This window comes from Astatotilapia calliptera, chromosome 19 (genome assembly GCF_964374335.1).
Source record: "Astatotilapia calliptera chromosome 19, fAstCal68.1, whole genome shotgun sequence".
NCBI classification, from domain to species: domain Eukaryota; kingdom Metazoa; phylum Chordata; class Actinopteri; order Cichliformes; family Cichlidae; genus Astatotilapia; species Astatotilapia calliptera.
Genome location: NC_137440.1, coordinates 12,439,548 through 12,461,421, shown reverse-complemented (window position 1 = coordinate 12,461,421; position 21,874 = coordinate 12,439,548). Strand labels below are relative to the sequence as shown.

The 21,874-nt window shown below is 40.2% G+C and overlaps 1 protein-coding gene across 5 annotated transcripts; it reads right to left on the bottom strand.

The window, feature by feature from the left end:
- Positions 1-230: 230 nt before the first annotated feature.
- Positions 231-20,695, bottom strand: nkx2.2a (NK2 homeobox 2a). 5 transcript variants are annotated; one of them, XM_026152896.2, is made up of 4 exons: positions 20,344-20,695; positions 9,481-9,803; positions 8,502-8,834; positions 231-673 (listed from the first exon to the last, which is right to left on the bottom strand). In XM_026152896.2, exons 1-4 carry the CDS (start codon positions 20,382-20,384, stop codon positions 483-485), a joined length of 888 nt encoding a protein of 295 aa, XP_026008681.2. In that variant the 5' UTR covers positions 20,385-20,695; the 3' UTR covers positions 231-482. The 5 variants fall into 5 exon arrangements, with proteins under 5 accessions (XP_026008681.2, XP_080149770.1, XP_080149771.1 ...); XM_080293644.1 differs by lacking the exon at positions 231-673 and having other exon boundaries at positions 2,868-8,834; positions 20,344-20,661; XM_080293645.1 differs by lacking the exon at positions 231-673 and having other exon boundaries at positions 2,868-8,810; positions 20,344-20,575.
- Positions 20,696-21,874: the final 1,179 nt, after the last annotated feature.

Below are 21,874 nucleotides of genomic sequence, written 5' to 3'. Positions count from 1 at the left end.
GAGCTTGTATAGAGGGATTTTTCTGTATCACCATGCTAGTGTTAGAGTTCTTCAGCAGTTTGTGGCCATGCTTGTGATGTTTGTGGCACCCATGCTGTTTGGTAGGACGATCTATGCATTAATGACTACAACAGATGAATACGTTGAAGGTTATTGCTTCATACTCATACATTTCAAAGAGCACGCGATGTGATACGTTGTATAATGAAGTCAGGCAGTGCAAAAGGAAATATCATAGAGAAACTTTTATTTTCCATCTATTGCAGAGAGCCATGAAACACATTAAAAATTCACCACAGAGCACAAGTGCACAAACACATGATAGGCACATCCTGCTACACATATTTTACATCCTCTTTAAACAGGAAGTTAATTAGATGATTTGAATTGGTAAAACACTGCTGCTACATTGCTGCTCTTTGATCATCACGCCTGCTGATTGAAGCATGTCTGAAACAGATGACGGCCAGTCGTTATCAGCCTCAAAGGCCCAGGATCCATTTGCAGTGCTGGCATCTCAAGCACCTCATGTTCATCCTCTGAAGAAGGTGAGACAATCCATTAAGTGAAAGGCATAAACACTCAACTCTGGGAACCTGATTGTTGGCGCTGTCCCCCATCCAGCCCACCTGACTGCAGCGGACTGTGGGTTTTATACAAGACAATTCAAGTCCTGAGGTGGAACATTGAGAAAGAGAAGACAAAGGGAAATAAGACCATATGGTGATTTGCATATCATAACACAGCAGCACAACTTTTAATAGAACTCAGAGATGCAAGAGAGAGTCGACTTTGAGCTTAGTCGGCTCTGAACATTATCATTCACCGTGGGTTGAAATTTACCTGCAGGTGCTATGAAACGGTTTCAAGTCCAAATAAGAGTGCCTATCTTTATCGTATTTTTATTGCATATTTATTTGGGCATGTAGATCAGCTCATCTAATTAATCATTAATTACAGCATATCTGAAACAAAAAGGTAATGTGTCATATTTGCATTGTCCCACAGGCATTGCACAGGTACACAGACTGTGAATGATGTTGCCTTAATTTACAAATTAAGGACTCTGGATCATTTGGATATAATGTGTAGAAAAAGTCACCTGGTGTGAAATTAAGTCTTGTTTTTTTTTGTTTTGTTTTTTTTTTTAAGAAAAGAAAAGAAAAGAAAAGAAAGAAAAAAAAGACACTGTTGGCAAACCAAAGGGGTGCATGAACAGTCCACTCATACTATAGACACTGAAATTTGAATCATCTACTTTTCCTGCTTCTTCTGCAAAGGGCTTAACGCCCCTTCACTTGTACAGTGCATTAATACCACAGCATCAGAGCTACTAGGTCGATTTAAAAAGTTAAGTTGATAAAAGATGAAGAAATATTTGCTCCAGCGCTTGACTGTTAAACATCTTTTCCATTAGAATAAGGTGGTGTGACTACATATTTAAAATGGCAGGCTCAAGAATCTCAGTTGATCTCGCAGGTCATTGTATAAAACTAATAATCACCGTATTCCCTGACCTTTGCCCTTACACTTTACACCAGCTAAAAATGATGGATGAATGATTTTATATCTATTTTTTCAGTAATGCATCAGAGCTTGCCCATCAGTGAGGGCTGGAGAAGCAATTAAACATTGCTGCTTGAGACACATTTAGTTGTTAATGGCACTCAACAACCTTTTTTTTTTTTTTTGTAATTCTCTCTCATGGAAGCAGAGGCATTGGCTGCTACAGTATGACTTAATGATTCATACTTTGGAACATTTTAAGAAAAATTATGACATACACTATCTGCGTTTCATACCCATGTCGTGGTAGGTAAATTAAATTTGTATCCCACTTATCATCATTTCATTATGATCCTAAGCACACTCGTCAGAAAATACCAAAAATTAACAAAACAACGTGATTTTTTTTTTGCAGTCCTTTATTTAATTCATCATACACATTATAGGATTTTACATCGGTTCGTGGAGTAGATTAGATTGAGTAAATTATTTGAGAAGAAAAATCCAAACTTTAGTCTCTGAGCACTCTACTCACCCTGTCACTCTCCTCATCTCTTTGCTGTTTTCTTAATCTCAACATTCAGCAAAGTCAAGAACCTTGACGCCCCCCCCCCCCCCCCCTTTTCCGTGAGATGACTCTGAGCTGGCTGCTGGTCATCTGCAGCACTTTAAACTCAGACCTGCCACTTTTAAAGAACTGCGCGATCAGCGTCTCCCACGGCAAAACACCGTGGCGTGTTTTCTCTTGCGTGTGGAGGCAAGAATGAAAACTGAATACATGCGGATGTCTTGCAGTGTTTACTTAGAGATCGTATCCAATGACTGGATTTTCCTTAAAATCATTAAATTTCCGAATAACGTCACTGTGTTTACATTTCCTGTCTTGGCATTTCATACCTCTAATGCAGACAAATATGAAAGAAAAAAGCACCAAAAAAAAAAAACCCCTGTTATAGAAGTAAAGTGAAGGTTGTGACCGTGGGCTTACATGGATGACGAAACTCAAGCGAATAGATTTTATAGTGCAACAGAACTGCAGTCAGGGGGGAAGAAAGGAGAAGCAATAACAAGTCAAAGCGCTGCAGAGTAAGAAGCTGCATGGAGAGCTGGTGTCCACTTGTTAAACCAATGGATGCCATGATGTTTACGTGTACATGCTAATGAGCTAAACAAGTAATGGTAAGTATATGTTACACCCCTCCTAATGTGCTCACGGTAGAAGCATATAGTTTGTCATTGCAATAACACAAGCTGTGTTCATATTTAGTATATATTCCCCCAATAATGGAGTTCAAACACGAGTGCCAATTTAACATCAAGAAATCTTTCATACCAGAAAATAAACTGTGCGCAACTTAAAATGCTTTTTCACAATTATTCCTTTAATTAGACACATTAGATAAGTCATCTACAAATAGTGACTTCATTCAGTGAGAACAATGACAAGCCTTTTATGAATTTAGCTTATCATCGGCTGTGAATCAAATAGATTTGTTACAGAGCGCTGCAGGCGTATACTTGCTTTTAGTGTATCATAGAAAAGCACTACTCTTGACTGTTAAATGGGTACAGTTCAAATTGAAGTGGACAAAGACAATCCTGTTTTATTTAATCTTATAGATAAACACAGTGTGACAGAAGCTGGAGCTGTTCGGAGACGATGGAAGGATTCCCCTTTGAGCTCCACAGAAAACTTCAGCTCTCCGGTTTCTTCCTTGTGTAAGTCATAGATGCTGGTGTTTGTGTTAGGCAGCTCGCACCTCTCCAGACTCTTCTCACGCAGATGGGCTGCTGATGTGAACAGTACTCTGCAGACGCTCGCTGAGTCAACTTGTGTATGTGTCATGTGGGCTTTGTCTGCTTCACACAGCAGCCTGCCGCCTACACTAATACACACAGCACCAATTTGAATGCAGCTCGTGGATTCGAATATGACCGTGTTACTTTCACATGCCCACCGGCTGACACCAAAACAGCAAACAGAAGAAGCCCCAGTGTTGATGTCTTGATATGTTTCTGCTCTCAGCGCTGTGTGTGTTTGTTTCAAACCGCTGTTTTTATTCCAAAGTCAAAACTGGTCACAATGCAAGCAGATTAAGAATTTATCTCCTCTCCCCTCAACCCTCCTTCACCGTGTTCAGCATCTCCGCACCCCCTGCTGCGAAACGTTTCTAACCCAATGAGGCCCCCTACAGTTGCAAGCTCACTGACGCTGAACTGAGCAGGTGCATAAAGATGGTAGCTTTTACTTTGACGTCATTTGACCCATTTTGCAGTGCTTTGCATAGTTCTCTACATGGAGGGATGTGTTCAGGCATTTTGCAGCTTGGAAAGTAAGTCTATGTGACTGCAGGACGTGATGCACATGTAAAAACCCAAAATGCTAACGATTTGATTCTTGATACCAAATATGATGCTTAATTTTCATTATTTTCCTTTGATCGTAAGGAAACAGATCCAGCCCTCTCTGAGTTTATTTGATGCTCCAAGTAGATTATTAGTTATTATTTTGTTTGATTTTATTTTTTAAAAAACAAAAACACACACCTCTCCTTTGCGTTTCTGGCACAAAACGTAGCAGCGGTGTAGATTTAGATTTTCACACGCGTGACCAGCTATGACTCACAGCCTTCTTTGTTGTAAAAGGCGATGATTGATTCAGACTTTCTTTGGTAAACCTTACTTCACCCCCATTGTTCACTTTCACTGGAGTGAATTAATCTGCGAGCTGCTGCACCCCGTTTCTCCCCCTATCCAATTGCGCCACACCGTGGAGACACGCAGACTATTTCTCCGCCAGTTCCCTCTCTCTGACTGTGAAATGGAAACTGTGCTAATTGCCCGTGGACTGTTTACGTCGAGCCTAGTTTGTTTTGAAGAGCGATATGATTATGCTCTCAAGATCCATAACAATGTCATAAACCGCAATCATGCACTTAAAAGACAGTCAAGTTTGCTGGTTCATTAAAGAGAAAAAAAGGCGCATTATTTCAGCAGTTGGAATATGATTTAGCTGCAGTAATTTGTAGCGATGGAATTAGATGCAGTAAGGCGACATTTGCAGGTAAGAGCTGCATGGCGCCAACTGAAGACCTCTGCTTCCATCTTGTGGCAACCTGGCGCAACGTTTTTTCTTCTCCGTCTCCCCCTCCCCCTCCCTCCATCACTCCCCTTTCTCTTTAATATCGGCACTGTGGCGAATCTAATCTGGATCTCCTTTAAGGCAATAAAACCCAGATCGCTTCCTTTAAATGAAAAGCACCGCTTATTATAGCTTTGAAATCCTCGTTTATTTGGCGATGTGCGTGATAGAAAAATGATTCATGTCGAGGTTCAAATGGGCAGGATGACGAAGATTCACGGTGTCCCAAGTGCATATTTCCTCAAGTATTGTATTCCAAGGTATATAATAGAGTTATCCACGCAGGTTGAACTATGCTGCACGCCAAGATGCTTGTTTTAATATCGTACTGCTTTATCCCTTCAAGCAGCCAAAAGCAATTTCCGATAAATCTGACCCTGTTGCTGAGCGGATAGAGGTGTAGTGTAATTTTCTGGTGCGTTAATGGCAATACGGGGGTGCAAAGAGAATGCTGTTCGTCATAAAAGTTTATCGTAAAGGCTTCCACGAAGACACTATTGAGGTTTTACTTCAGTTTTGTGGAAAACACGACAGAGCCTGACTGAACGCGCAGGGAGCTTCCAGCTGGTTTAAATCACTTTATATTTGCAAGTGAGCATAATTTCTGAAAGCAGATTTGTATGGTTCCGAAAAAGTGTTAAATATCATATTGTTAAATATGAAAATGTAAAGGCAATTTATGAATAAAGAAACCACTTGAATGGGATCAGTTCCGGTCTTTCATGCGCAAAAGTCCACAACACACCTGCCAACAAACCCAGTTTTTGTCCTCACGGAAAAACATCTGCATTTTCCAGAGATCACAGCAAAATAAAAGTGCAAATGGCAGCTTCAGCATTTAATTATTAGTCAGGTGTATTATTTGTTCTACATCCGTATATCGCACAGCAGCGCGGCACTGGCTTTAAAGTCAGGAGAGCTGCTGTGAAATCTAACCGTAAATTGTTAATTAATAGTAGATCAAGTTTACGCTCGATACGGAAGTCCTTAAAAAAGGACGGGGGCCAAACAGTGTCAAATATTTTTCCATGTGTTCATTTTAGAAACAGGCCCACGCACAGCAAACAAGGAAGAACACTGTCTAGAATTAAAAATAGTTTTTGCGCCTTGACGAGCCACTTTTTTGGACAGACAATAATCGGCCTTTCACGTTGGAGAATGGGAGGATAGAGGGAAAAGAGAAATGAGAAGGCTGTTGTTGGCATAGCTCTATCAAGGAAGAAGGACTCCCTGTTATGTGTGAATGGGGCTTCTTTTTTGACCAGAATAGATATAGCACGAATTTTTAATTCGTTTTTCTTTGAGAGACAACAATGCTTTATTTGAAAGCTTGATACAATTTGGGGCTTGTAAGAGATTCTTTTCTCCTTTTCCGAGCCCAGCTGCCCATATGGGACACAACGTGTGCAGCAAGGATCACAATGGCACCAAGTGACAGGCAGGACAAAAAGCCCAAGGATACATCTCCCTGACTCTGAACAGCACCAAGAAACTCTGTCTATCTACACTGTCTGCATCTCCACTCCTGCTGCTCGTTAGCATGCACGCCTCTAACATCCACAGAAACCAGGCCTGGGCTTTTGTTTTTTATTTTTTATTTTTTTATTGCCTCGTGCACTTGCGTTGCGCAGTGATAGAGTCGCAGAGCTGCCTTCTCTGTTGGACAAAAACTGACACAAATGTCAGCGTCATTCTTTCACTTATGAGTTTTTAAATTGCGTTATTGTTCCGGGACTTGTTCAGTTTGAGTTTGATTTGAAAGAAACCAGTCAGAGTTCACTAAAATCCAATCACAGACAGGCAATCATTTATCATCGACTCTTATCGGTTCTCTTTATAATTCTCATAACACGCACTGGTACTCACGTCATTTTTCTCTTCGCATGTGGCGGGTTTCTATAATAACTGCGTCTGCTTATTTAACACACGCACACACACGTTTCTGGGGGTTTTAAGACAAAGAAATAAAAAAATAAAGTTTGATTTATTTGACCTGGAAGCTCGAAACACAAAACCTTTCTGTCAGCGACAAATTGAGTCTGTGTCATCCACAAAAGCAGTAGCCCCCTGAGACTCAATTCTGTAAATAATTAGCAAATCTGCCCAATTTAGCTGTTTGTTCGGTGATGATAGGGGCGACTCTAACATCTGCTGTGAGATTTTTTGGCCCGGGACAAACAAAATGCATAGATTTTTTTCAACTAGGTTATCATATTTACTCAAGATATTGACTGGAGTCTGATAATCCGCAATGCGCTCTGCGGATCACTGGGGAGCCATTTGTGCTCGTTTTGGTCCCACGGTAAAGAACGCCTAATAGCGTAAAGTATATTGTAATGCGGGCTATGATTGCCAACATGTTATATGATCGTGTAAAAAATGTCTTTATTAGTCCCTTCAAGCCTCTGTAAGCCACGCGAATTTTAGCTGAACGCTGCCGTGATTAAACAAAGAAGGCTGGTGAGTCATTGATCCGTCCTGCTCTGTTTGCAGTTTAGCGCTTAACAAGATAACAAAACATTTATTGCATTAAACGATGTTTTTCCTCGCAGTCTACCACTTTACAACCAAGGCCGGGGGTGGTTGGGGATGCTGACAAAAAGGAGAGCTTTTCACTCAAAAGCTTCTTATGTTGAGAAGCCCACTTATAGTAAGTGAGTGGATTTTAGTCCCATTTCACAAGTGACTTTCGGCTCTTTATTAGCGAGGTGTTCGGATTGAGAAAAAATATTTTCGGGATTAAATTTGCCTGAAAGAGAAAGAACTGAAGTGCGCTGGAGATTTTTTTTTCGTTCCCGTGCTCACTTCCATTCTGTGCCACAATAAAGTGTTTTCATCATCGCCTTTTATCATCACGTTTACCGGTGTCTTTTAAAATAAAATAGAATTTTCACAGTGGCGGCTATAAACCAAACCCTGGTGTCAGAAACAACGCATTTTATTTAAATGATGTTTTTTTTTATTTAAAAAAACAAAATCGGTTATTTTACCGTCGCCGCGAGGCTACAGTTTTTATTTACACGGCAGTCCCCTTATTTTATTTTTTTAATTAAAAGATTCAGAAATGTAGGCTACACAACCCTCTTCATCGCCACACTCCCGCAACTGCTCTGCGTTGCAAACACCTGCCACAAAATTATTTACAAGAAATAAAAACCAAAGGGAAAAAGCTGAAAACTTGCCAGTGTTTATTCATGGCCATAAATATTTTTTTCGGTCCATAAAAGAAGCAAGAAATTAAAATTTCTATAATTATAAAGTGGTTCGTACGTGCTGATAATAACACGAAGGGACAAAGAAAAAAAAAGAGGAAACATCTCTACAACCAACACACAACATACTTACAAAAAAATAAAATAAAAAATAAAAAATCACAAGAAGAGCATTGACATTCTTAATAAAATCTATATGGGAGAGGTTTGGACCCAGTTCTCTTAACGAAAACATGTAAACACGGCGCACACATGAGCCCCGAATAAAAATGGTAGTATATATATGAGTCAAGCTGCAAAAATGAAAAGTCTTTTGTTTGTGTGTTTTATTTTTTCTTTGCTTTGTGGTGAAACTCCCTACCGCGCCTCCAAGCCAAGTCTCTATAATTTCTCTCACCAAGTCCACTGTTGCGTTTGCACCAAGTGATGTGCTGTGGGGAATTGTGGCGTGGCCGCGGCGCTGTACTGCGCGTTATACTGCATGTGTTGGAGTGACTGGGCACTATATGCCGAAAAGGGGATCCCGGCCTGAAAAGTGGCCGCCAAGTCCTGAGCTTTAAGAGTGTGACAAGGCTTTCCATCCCTGACTAAGACGGGCACGGCCACCCGCCTGGGAGAAGGGAGATGGGTCACTTCCATACCTTTCTCGGCCCGGGCTCTCTTCATCTTATACCGGTGGTTCTGGAACCAGATCTTCACTTGGGTCGGGGTGAGGCGGATCAAGCTGGCCAGGTGCTCCCTCTCCGGGGCGGACAGGTACCTCTGCTGTCTGAAGCGGCGCTCCAGCTCATAGGTCTGTGCCTTGGAAAACAACACCCTCCTTTTCCGCTTCTTGCCAGAGTCGCTCCCGCCGCTGCTGGAAGTTTCCTTGTCGTTGTCCGGCGATTCGTCGTCCGCAGAAGGCTCCGGGGACTTGGCGGAGTCCTGAGAGCTGGCGGATAGACCGTGCACTGCGGCAAGAAACGGGAGAAACACTGTCAAAATGTTATGTTGTAAAGTTCTTAGAGACATTTATCACAAACACATAATCTCCATGGAAAGTTTAGGATGCGCCACCATTACTGCTTAATTCGAATAACCTCGCTTTAAAGCGATATTATGTTCAATTTCTCGGGATTTAACGACTCTTACAACATCTTTAATACAGAAGCCTAACTGAAGAATACAAGCCCAAGACCTGTGGCTAATTTCAACTATTTAGGACGCGTGGAAAACTGAAAAACAGAACAATTCCTCAGCCCAGTTCTACACGAGCAGGGCGAATCAGTGAAGCATTAAAAGGTGCATTGTGTGCTTGTAAATCCCCACAGAATGCAGGCTTATATTTCACACCATGATTATACTCTGAGTAACTGACAGCCCCCTTGTTTTTCCACGGTGCTTAATCGATCGAATTCTTACAATGCAAAGTGCAGGAGTCTAAACACTGAGCGCATTTGTTGAGCTGCAAACGCCACAATCGAGCAGTGCACGGTGCATAAATTTTAACACTGAAAGCCACCCAAGGGCATCGCTGGGCTGGATCTGGAAGCTGCATGTCATCAGTTATGGTTTAATGTAACCGAATAGCTTATAAAATAAGTCGTTATCATCTAGATCAGCAAGGATTCTTCTACTTACATGAATATTGAATACTGTCCGTTGTTGCAAGCCATCGTGTGTAAGGATTGTCACTACTGTCATAAAAGGGGTTCTTTAAAGGCAGATTTTGAACGTTTTCTAGAGGACTTTGCACCAAAACTCCAGTGGTTTTTGTCGTGGAAGTGGTCTCCGATCCCTCTGTGTCTTCCTCCGCTCCGGTGATAGATCCTTCTTCGTCATTTGTGTCAGGAAGGTCCAAAATGTCCTTTACAGAAAAGCCCGTCTTTGTGTTGGTCAACGACATATTCTGGTGGGGGGGAATATGCAGGGAAAGTTGCTGCACCAGCTTTTCGGACAATCCGCTGTTTTGAAAGAAAACAAACAACAAAAAGCAGAAGCGATTTTTCAGGAAAACAGGACGAGTGAGTGTCGCTCTACGCTGAAGTACAGTCAAAGCAGCCACTGTGGATAACCATTGCCTAAGCAAGTAGTAGCAGCGGATTCAGTCTCTTTAAGTCCAGGAAGGATGCCAAAGTGGCTGAAGTGCTATATGTGGCTCATGGATATTGTGCTACTGCTGGGTGCTAGAGGGAAATAAGCCATTACCTTGTCCGATCAGTCCATATAAGGTTGGTCTCAACACATGAACCTGCAGTGAAAAAGCATTAAAAAACGCGAAAGGTTGGCCACGTGTGGGCGGGTCTTAGGAGTCAAGTGGATGAAGACAGTGTTTGCAGATGTGAAATTGTGGGTTTTGGGGAGATCCGAGCCTCTACCATTGGTGCTTCAGAGCATGATGAGTGGTATAACGTGTCAATTAATTACAAAGACGGGGAGGGCCTTTTTTACACCCTATTTACATACAAAGAACCTCCAAGTAGCTTTACACTCACAATACTTAAAAAGCCCGTTTTTAACAAATTGCTCGCACTGAAGCTTTTTTCCTTTTCCTTCCCTCATATATATATATATATATATATATATATATATATATATATATATATATATATATATATATATATATATATATATATATATATATATATATATATATATATATATATATATATATATATATAGAACAAGAACAAGTTAACACATCAAACTCCAAATTGTTATATTTTTTATGAATGAATGAATATATATATATATATATATATATATATATATATATATATATATATATATATATATATATATATATATATATATATATATATATATATATATATATATATATATATTCATTCATTCATAAAAAATATAACAATTTGGAGTTTGATGTGTTAACTTGTTCTTTTTGTTGAGAGATGGAAGCCACAAGAAAGACGGCTATTGTTTAAATATTTGGGGATAATTTATGTAAACCTTTTGAGTCAATATTTTTGCCAGAGCTTAAGGACAAGAGGCTGTGTTGAAACTGAAGCAGGACTGTTTGTCTGAAAACGCTAAACAACCGTTTAAGGCAGCAGGCCTATCCAAATGTGACAGTGATGACGAGGTTTGTAAAATAAACAATAATAATAATAATTATTATTATTTTTATTCTATTTGAACCACACATTTCTGCACAGTTTACAAAGCAATGTGACTACCAACATTTATTTATTTTTTATCTTTTGCTTTTTTCCACAGTAAATCTGTCCGCCTCCATCATGGCAGCGCATCCTAATATTTGTTTTTTTGCTTGTGTGGAGCCCCCTTCAAAGTGTTCAATCTCGCCGTCTTTTTTTTCCTGGGGAAATCCGAGTATCATTGTTGCTTACTTTATTTTCCTCCCCTTCAAGACTTTCCCTTTCGCTCTCCTCCCTCTGCCTCCTATCCAGTATGTGATGTGGGTGACAATGTTTCACGTTTTTTAGCGAGTCCTCTGCGCATCCTGGGTGGTCGGACCCGGGCAAACACAAATACAAACCGATTGCTAAGCTGCAGACAATGGGGGAAATGTAGACAAATGTCCGGCTCCTGTTGGAAGCTTTTGTCCGGTCGCAGTTTTTGCATTTATTTCAGGGGCGAAATAATAGATGATTGACGCCCCGTGCACAATGCTTTCTAACTGTTTGGAATAAATCTGAGGTTGTTCCTAGTTGTCATGGCATTCAACTGCTTTCAATGGACTATCTCTTCATTCAATTCCTGGATCCTTCCACAATATTAAGGAAAGTCCTTCATCTCAGCACACACACACGCACACTCTCTCTCACACACACAGTAGTCTCCTTTTCGAAAGCCAGGACCTATTGTGTCTTTTTAGTTCCTTATAGGCTGGTTCCATAGATTGCTTCAGAAAAACGCAGTTTAAATAATAATAATAATAATAATAATAATAATAATAATAATAATAATAATAATAATAATAATAATAATAATAATAATTATTATTATTATTATTATTATTATTATATTTAACATGGCAAATTATTCTTCTTTTGCGACAATTAGCAGTAATATTACAGACTTTTTTTAAATTTTAAAATAAGATACAGTCTAGGTAAAAATTTACTTCGCTCATTCTTTCTTGGAACGTCCTTTCTAAGATTTTGGGTGCATATAAAAGCGCGCCTGGTGCACAGGCCTGAGGTAAATATTTCACTAGCCTGGCAGAATTAATCACAAGTCTCTGCGTCCCACAAAGGCTCCATTGAGCTGAGCGGGCTATATGGACAAACTGGAGCTGCGCCTGAGCCTCTATAAGGGAGAGAGAGGTTACTGACCTGATCCACCAAGTAATGCTGCACAGCTAAATCCGACATGTGAAGGGACAAGCAGCCCACAGGAGACACCCAGAAAGCTTTACGCACCACGGAGGAATGACCCAGGCTGCAGCCTTTATGCGCACCTCATCAGGAAACTGACTTTGGCCCATGCAACAACATTATTTCGTTGAGATTTATTCAGTGGCTTAAAAGTGTATGGAGCCAAATTATGGTATGTTTGAGCACGCAGGGTTACCATCCGTGTCATTCTGCTTTGGTTCTGCCGTGGGTGGCACACTGACACGGGGAGGGGGAGTCACAGTAGGTCTGGTGACGGTGCATGGGTGCGCACTGGGCTGCAGAATGTGGTCAGTTGCTGGGGATATACTATTTGATCAATTGAGCCGTGGGTTTCGGAAAAGGAGAGGTAAATGTGCACTGGCTAAGTGGACGTACTCCACTTGGAGAGCCTATCGCTCTGTGTTTACCTGTTTACTTTCACAGGTAGTTCAAACAGCCCGCTTGCCTTTTCACTCTGACAGTGGCCAGTACGCAGACTGTTTTTGTACAGCTGGACGAGTTAACGGGACCAACACCGGGAAATGTTTACAGTCCAGTAAATTAGCTCAGGACACATTCAGGCTAAATTTATGTAAAATTATTTGTAAAAAAACAAAGTGTAAAAATACGTCGTGCATTTTGTCCAAGTTAGACTTTTATTTTCTAGTCATGATCTATTTATTGTAGTTTTTGTTGTTGTGTTTGCTTTTTGTATTTTTTTTCCACGCTTTTGGTTTGTGTTTCTTTAAATATTAACTCGCAAAAATAAGAATCCTCTGTTTAGAGTCAAAAAGTTGAAACAAAAAATGTTAAATCCACTTAGAGACCATTGTTTCACTATCCCCAGTTAGGACTGTGTGAAATGTGTGTGTATTGGGGGTGTTAATGCGCACAGAAGATATTGTAAAGAATGGCTTCTGAGCTGTGGATGCAGCAGGATTTAAAGGACAATGCAGGGCGCAGTGCTGCTCCTTCCTATCACCTGCTTACTTGAGTCCGGTTGACATTAAATCTTTAGATCTGACACCAGAACGATACACTATTCTGACTGAGATGTTCATTTGACTTTTGTGCGTATAGTGCGTGCACAAGACTAACCTTTTTTCTCTATGTGATCACCGATGCTGTAATTATGCTATCACCAGTTTTGCCAGTTCTTCCATTTTAATATTATATGCTACAGAGCTGGCTGCCTAATTATTAAAGCTCATTACATTTTTTTTCTGATCCCAGCTTTGCAATCAAAAGTATGACAGAATGGATTCATCCAAAAACAATTAATTTTTCGGATGAACCCCAAAAAACGGGCCCCGTCTGATTAATTATAATTCCCTCCTAAAAATTCATGCCCACGATTGTTCCCAAATAAGTAAAGAAAGGGCTTTTTATATTGTTGATTAAATAAATCTTTCGATTGAATGCACAAATAAGAATGCCGCAGGAGAATCCATAATAATGTTGATCATTGCTTTCCTTTAATCGCTGAATTTCAGCGTGTTCGGATGCCTCAGGCAGTGAGGTAGTCTTTGATAAAGGTAACCCCGCCTGCCTCAGGGTGCCTATGATAAATGTACAGACTGACAAGACCGATTTCCTCCCTCTATGATTAAAAGGCTATATATAATATTCAGGTAGAGCCGGGTCCAGTTTATTTATGGGGGCTAAGCCGTGGCCCGGGGAGACTTGGCTCGAGGGCAGAAATCATTCTGGAGCCCGATTTTTTTCCTTTTTTTTCTTAAAAAAAAGAAGAAGAAAAAAAAAAGAAAAGGAAACAGAAACAGAAATCCTTCCACCTTCCCCCCGCCCCGGGCACAAAGTCTTTATTCGTCTCCTTTTCTCTAATGATTAAACATGTCATGGCGAGATTATAGCGAGGCGCCCATGCCCCGAGGAGATGCCTTCATTTGTTAAACCACCAGTTTATTTGTAACGGTGAATTTCATGCCACGCTTTCCCATTCGCCTTAATCTTTTTCTATGTAAGACAAATTGCTAAAAGGGGGTTTATTATTTTTTAATCACTTCCCATTTCAACATCGCTCTGACACCGGCAGGGAGGAGGGAGAATAGTTAGAAATCTCCAAGGCTTCTTCACATAAATCCAAAGTGACAATTTGTAAAGCCTCGAACAATATTATTGTCAAATAAACAATTAAACAAATAAATAAACAAAAATAAAATAAATAAATAAGTAAATCATCCTCTCCACGAAAACTTGATCTGGCCCGCTGTAGATGGCACAAGTACAGACAACTTGTCCTCCTTGTTAAGCAGCTAGTGTGCGAGAGCAGTAATAACGTTAACAGCTGTTGACATCTGTAGAGCTCTAGCGGTCTCTACCGGCAAAATTAAGAAACAACAGGGGGTGCTTACAATTAGGCAACTTATGATTGCCAGTATCGGTGCTCATAGGTGCACAGAAAAGAAACATTTGATCATACGAGGACCAAACGCAGGATTTCTGACAGGTAAAGCACAGAGATGTTATCTTCGAGCACAGAATTTGGCTCGGCTTTGGTGTAACTTTGTGAGCGCATCATTTGTGGAAGCTTTTTAAAAAAAAATTTAATAAAATTTTTTGCATTATTGGGGTCAATGTGTACGCCTTTTGTTGACTCTTGGACAAGAACATCTGTCGTATTAAAATATTTTCTTTAATTTTACTCTTAGTCATCTCCAGATGACACCTCAATTCTCCCGATTGAGCAATTGAGTGTGAAGGTGAAGGCCTCTTTCTCTAAGTGTCACGCAATGATAATGCTGAAAAGAGCACAGTCTGCCCAAGTGAACGCGTAATGATCACCAGCTACTGTAGGCTGAAAACACACAGGCCTGGCTGCATCATTCTTGTATTTAAAACACATTAAGATCAGCGTTTTATTAATTTAAAGATCAAAGTGCGCGCTCACGTGCATGAATCAGCAGTAACAGAAAATAAGCAGCGTCTATTAAGCTGTAACAAGAGAAAATACTGTATAAACTGCCTGGAGCATCCAGTGCGCTTACCTAGACTGGAGGGGGGCTGAATGTGTTGCCAGCGTTAAGACAGCGCGCAGAGTTAATGAAATATCTTCAAATGGGAGTCAGGAGTGCGTGCAGAGATAAGCCTGATGTGGTTTATATACCCAGAAAGCAAGTGCTCCTCTTCTCATATTGTCCAAGAGCGTTTGCATAGCTGGCCAAGTGGCTCTGCTCTTGCTGACTCGCTAACATTGCATGATGTTTGTTTTCCCCTTGCTATGACGTGAGACAAAATATTGGCCATATGTTCATCGGCAATAAATTGGTCTTGAGCGCAAACACAACTCCCCTTGGAGGGCGCTTTTAAGCTACACAACTAGTTTTCCCTCTTTGAAATGCTTTGGGGACACAAAACTATCTGTTGGTGAATAACAATATTACAACAGCCGGTTTAAGAGATAATTGTATGCCTATGGAAGCGTTGCTAGTTGATCCTTATACCTTGACCTATTATCCCTCACACAGTGCGCTCTAATAAATCGCTTGGTAACCAAGAAGCAGCACAGTCCAGAGAGCAGATGTGGCATGTTATCCACACCACGGTTGCGTTTACATTAGATACCCTGATACAATGATTGATAACCAAGGTCACAGTAATTCACAATGATTCGAGACCCGGGCAGCTCCCAGGAGGCGCACTACGAGCATATAATGTTTGCAACATAGAGCCACGCGTGTCGACACTGAAAACGGGCGCAACGGTGAGAACAGAGAAAATGTCACACGTACCATGTTCAGGAGAATAGCAGCATAGTACAACCCAGCAGATAATAATAATAAACATAATGATAATAACACAATCTTTTGATGGCATTAACAATTAGAAAACCAACAAATGTTTTTTTTTAACTGTTTGTTATAATTGTGGAAACTTTTACGACTTTTAGTTTTTGAATAAAATCACAAGTCAGAGTTTGACAACATGAGTCAAAATAAAAGCTTAAAAGTTTCAAATATAGCACAAAGTAAAAAAAAAACCCAAAACAGTTTGGTCCCCAAAATGTTAAATTATTCACTTAAATTCAGAATCTGCTCTTAGAAAAAATAAAATGCAATCAAATGTCTGTTATCTTTAGCATATCTTTGCACCTGTTGCACGTACACACCGGCAGCATTTTTGTGTAAACAAAGCTTTGTCTCCTGCATGAAAGGTTGCAAGAGTATTAGGCTGGTGTAAAGATGATAACAGGGAATCCCGGCAATTGTCGAGGAAGAAAGCAATACAAGGCAAATACCAGTCGTGCTATTATGACACCTCAGGGGTGGATGACTTAAATCAAGACAATGATTTTATTGTGGGCAGTCTGGAATCTATGCATGATAATAATGGTGTTGCCTAGTAGTGCAGGAGCGACCATCAATCAATAGCGAATACATTACTGATGGGTTTTGTGCAGGGCCACTTTGCTGATGAAAGACTGAGATTATCCTGCCTGTCATCACCGTGTTCAAGAGTATCACTAAGAAGCTGAGAATACAAATAAATAAATTGGCCTCATACCTTGATGAAATTCCACATTAAGGCAAAGTAGTTGGTTAGAGTTGGAATATATTCATGAGGTTCAGAGGAATGAGAAAAAGCTTTCCACTCAGCTGCTCTGTGAATACCCTTGTGCTGTTTGAGTTTTGCCACAAGTGCTCTGGGTGCTAAATACAAGACCTCCTGAAAAAGGATGGGTAAGATAGGCCCCGGCGGTCAAGCTATTATCAATCCCTGGCCTAAAGCTTGATGACTAAGATACTTCAGATGTAGTTAATGGCAGCGTAAGGACACTGATGGCACAAGCATTCTGAAATCAATCAGTTCAAGTTTTAATGTATCGACCACTCGAGCGAAAAAGAGGGAGAGCTTCTCGACACACGAATGCCAGAGAGACTAGGTTGATTTCATGGAAGATACACTTTGAAAAAAGTTTAATTAAAGCTGAGGGCTCACTTGGATGGCTGGAACTCATACATGATGATAGCCAGTCCTATCAATTTGAAAGGCTTAGAACATTTTCTTCACAAACACATGCACTTGGAGAGGTTTAGCATTAGATCGCCAAGTCCTCAGTGTTAAGGCGAATGAATAGGAGTTTATAGCCCCTTTAAGAGATGTGAAGCAAAGTAGAGGGATGAGTTGTTTTCCAACAAAGTGCCCAGTTCTACACACTGATGAATATTACCGTTCCTTAAATGACAACAGTGCATTGTGAATTTGAGGAGCTGTGGAGTGCAGGGCGTTCAGTCTTAACGTTTTTGCCCTGCTGTGTTACCTACTGGAGAGGAAGAGAAGCCATGGAACAAATAGTGTGAAAGTGGTGAGCTGTGTCAAAGTGTTAACTGAGTGAAAAAGCTCCTTTAGAGCACTCATGAAATGTCTGGTATTTCCATCAAAATATCAGATTTATGGGTTGTATGGAAGGGTTTTGTGGGCCTTACTTGACATGAATAACTTTAAGCTTGAATACCTCCATTTCAGTGCTAAGCCTCTAGTGCAAGGCCAGTGCTTGGCCTTGGAGAGCCATATAGCTGTTTGTAAACCCTGCTTCTGAGGCTAAGGGCCAATAATACAATACTTACCTGACACATTATTTAAGCATTTTAGCCCTTGTGGCATGTGAGTACAACACAAAAGTCCCAGTCTAGGTCAGTTGCCTGAAAAGGTGTAAGCTTCAAATAATAATCAAGAACGGAGGCAATCAACATTATTTTCGCTCGAGCACATATCGGCTCAGTCAGGTATCACGAGGAAAGACGACAAATGTTTATGATAGCCGCTGAAGTGAAAGTGAGGACGTAAATAAAGAAAGTGGTTGTGAACCTGCACATACTTTCAGCAAATTGTAAAGTAAGTGTTGTGCAGATATGTGGCCGTATGGCTGTTGAAGACAAAAGCAGCCTAAGTACCTCATGGTTGTGATAGACAAGAAAGGCACCTGACCAGGTATGTTTCAACACTGCTTCTATCATCCAAGGTAAAAGCAGAGCAACAACTCACAGGTAGGACCACCTTAACAATAAAGCATTTTCTCTTTGGTGAACCAAATCATCCGGTAAATCAAACCTAAACCTGAAGGGTAGCGCTGCAAAGTGTTAACCCACAACGGTGCATTGATTCCACAGTGTATTCATCAAGAGAGAACTTAATACATGCAGAAAGCAGTAGTAACTCTGCTTTAGTCTTACAAGACTTCCTTTATTTTTTGAAACAATAAACGCAGCATGAGCCAAGGACAGATCATTGGAGCTGGGTGCACTCGTCCTTGCCTTCACTCCTGCTGAACAGAACAGGTCTGGAGCAAAGATTCAAAAGCAGTGCAAGGATATTGACTGTTAGCTTCAACAGTAGGTCCACGGTGGGGAAGGTAGAATATAACTCATATCTGAATAGTACAGCATGGACAAAGCATGATGAATTAGAGGAGGGATGTCTCAAGGCCACTTCTTTTACAAATGTATCTTGCTGAAAAATATATGCTCATGTAAAATCCTTCTAACAAACATCCTTCTGAAAAGTTTACCCTTCAGGTAGATGAAACCATGGACAGATTAACGTGGTAAAACTTTGAAATTCCACTGAATACAATAGAATACTGACTAGTAGTGAATGTAGTGAAATATCACAATGTTGCACAAAGGAAATGACAAGCAGCCATCAAAGGAAAGGGAGAAAAACATACATTAAAGTAATGGCTTATTGGAACATACATTTTAAATGTTTTATGAGGAATCTAGTAAGGTCAAGTATTGCAATTTTTTTAAAATCCTTTTTAAAGCAGTAGCTCTGCTTTTTTATTATTCAAAGTTGTATATTGCCTAAAAACCAGATGGATGGTTGTAAAGTGTGTGCTGTTGTCCTTCCAGCAACAAGGAGCCGGGCAGAGATCGAAGCAAAAGATCCCCAGTTTGATCCCAGGAATAGAAATCCAGTGTAAAAATGTGGAGCTGAACGCCTGTGAGTAAGGCAGCAGCTGAAAGTAGCACAGAATTACACTGTAAACTAATAATAATAATGATAATAATAATGTCCCCTCTATTTTTTGCCTTTAATTGAATATTTATGAATATAATTCATCCAAAGCTGTACATACATTTTATCACCAGCAAGGATCAAAAAGTAAACTGCATGGTAAATGACAATGGTTCACATGCATTACTGTCCACATATGGATGAAAATGGATGTTCAGAGTATGCTGAGCAAAGTTTATATCACATACTAACTGAATATGCAGAATGCAGCTAGATCAATTAAAACAATCCTCATTACTATAATACTGCAATACTACATCCATAAATGTTTGGTCAACTTGACAGAGCTGCGTTACATGCTGAAGTGTATCCAACTTTATGTGTGTGACAGTCAACGGAGCCTTAAACAGCAACATCATGAGCTTGTGATGTGTCTATAACTTGAGGGGACGACACTGAAAACAACTACTAGAACTTTTTTGGAGCCCAAGAGGAATTTAAGAACTTACATATAAAGTGCAAAGATGATATAACAACCCTTAAAAACAGAAATTTACTTTTTATCCAAACTTATATTAATATTTACACAACCACAAACATAAGCTGAGTCTCTCCAAAACTGCATCCAGGTCACTTTGAACATTTGAACATTTAACTCAATGCGAGCTCAAATAGTGCCTGATGATAATCCATTTCTATAAAATAAGCTGTCATTCACACTCAGTTTACTGCAGATTATATTTCTTTGTGGCACTTTAAAATGTTTTTAACTACTTTGAAGGGTTTCTCAACCAGTTTGGCCCATAAATGCAAAAGGTTAAGGTTTCAATATTGTATCAAAGATTCTACAGCTTTTGGAGGTCTGAGGTTACATTTTCAGTGTCCATTTTTCCACCAAGAGAAAAAAAAATTCTGTTTACTGAAATCTTACTTAAACAGACAATCGCACAAATAATGACCCAAAGCTAATGCCTTGCCATGAGTAGGTGTGCTCACGGTTGCATGTAGAGCAGTGTGCATGCGGATATATCTTAATGGCTGTGAGAGTTTCTTCTGTGTGTGAGTGCGATTGGATGCGTGTGAGAAACTCTCTATTTGAGCCCATCAGGATATGTAACCTAAACAACACAATGGAGAGTAACAGAAGGGCTTGGGGGCATGAAACACTCACCTTGAACCAGGCTGTTCCTTGCAGACACAAGGATTGCCCATCTGCACATTTCTGAAGCCTTTTGATTAACAATGTGTCCAAAATAAAAGCTGAAAAGGAGAAAACACAATTTAGTATTTTCAATGGCTTTCTGCAGATGGGTTGCCAACATATTTGGATAATTAACGTGTAGATATTTTCTTTATACTGGGCTCACGATGGCAATTAACATGTTTTGTGAAGAGGTGGAAACTTTTTTCGAGGCAGTGAAGATGGAGGGAAATGCATTAGAGGAGGTCATGAAAATGGGCTTCTATTCTTTGTGCTAAAAGGATGCTTTTATAAGGTGATAGCAATTGAGGAATAAAAACCCAAGGGCAAATAAATGATAAAGAACTCATCATTAATTGGCAATCTTTTGGGCTTATATAAATACCACTCCAAATGTTGTACCCACATTTTCATTGACAGTAATGGTAAGTCTCTCTTGAACTAGAAATATGAAAGGCAAAAGGAGCCACAATGCCACCCAAAAAGGACAACTGTGTCTCTCAGCAAGCCAAAGGTTTGCAAATTGCCCACTCTGTGTTCATCATGATACTATACAATTCAACGAGAACAGTAATTGCTTTAAAAGAGATTAAAAGATGCAAACTGTAGTTCTGGAGACCTTCATTCTGAAAACTGGATTAATTTGTTGTTACCAATTTGAATGAATTTGTATTAAAACATAAATAAGTGCATCCTGATTCACAAAGGATAAAATATGGTGGTCTCGCTGGAAAAACAATGCGCTGTAGAGTTTAAAGTGTCAAGGTTTCCTTTTCAGAAACATACTTTGTGACTCGGTTTGGCTTTCCACTAACAGTTTTTCTTTATACTCAGGTTGTGGTAATGTATGTGTGAGCCATGACCTGGGTCTTCACACCCATAACCCCCCCAGTCCCCCCTCTCTCTCTCTCGCTGTGTCTCTCTGCTTGCTGTCCCTCTCTGTCGCCACCTAATGGCAGGAGTGTGTGTTAATTCTGAACTCTGAAGCCCAGCTGAGGAAAAGTGTGCACTGCACAACACATCCTCCCTCTCTCAGGTAATTATGTCTTTTATCTGGGAGACACATACAGCTACTTTAACATCGGATATCCAGCCGTCCTAATGGGCCATTATTCAAATAAATGGGGGAAACACTGTGGGGTTGGTGACCCCCTCCGTGCGGCAGGGTCCTCCATCCAGGCACACCTGCTGAGACAAGGTAACGTTTATCACTGACACCTTCGCAGGACAGAAACAAAATGGCAGGCAGGGTCAGCGGTAAGGAGCACACTGGGCCTGTCATATTGCAAACATGTCCATTTGGTACAGCTCTACTCTTGTGGTTGCCAGGCTACTGCCTAATATATGGTGACTGAGTGTGCGTCAGGAAAACAGAAGTAAGATGTTGACTTTGAGATAAGTACCTCTTCAAATTAAACAGCACCATCACATTGCATTCAAAATAACATTTCCAAAGGTCAACTTTAAATGGTCCCCATTTGGCAAAAAAAAAATCCCTGTG

Excerpts from the sequence above, each read along its gene's own strand:
- nkx2.2a (XM_080293644.1), bottom strand. The coding sequence starts at position 20,384 with ATGGGCAATCCTTGTGTCTGCAAGGAACAGCCTGGTTCAAG. Across the intron at positions 9,804-20,343 it reads AAGGAACAGCCTGGTTCAAG|CGGATTGTCCGAAAAGCTGG; the intron begins GTGAGTGTTTCA and ends CTTTCAAAACAG. Across the intron at positions 8,835-9,480 it reads GGACAGTATTCAATATTCAT|TGTTTCTCCCGTTTCTTGCC; the intron begins GTAAGTAGAAGA and ends ACATTTTGACAG.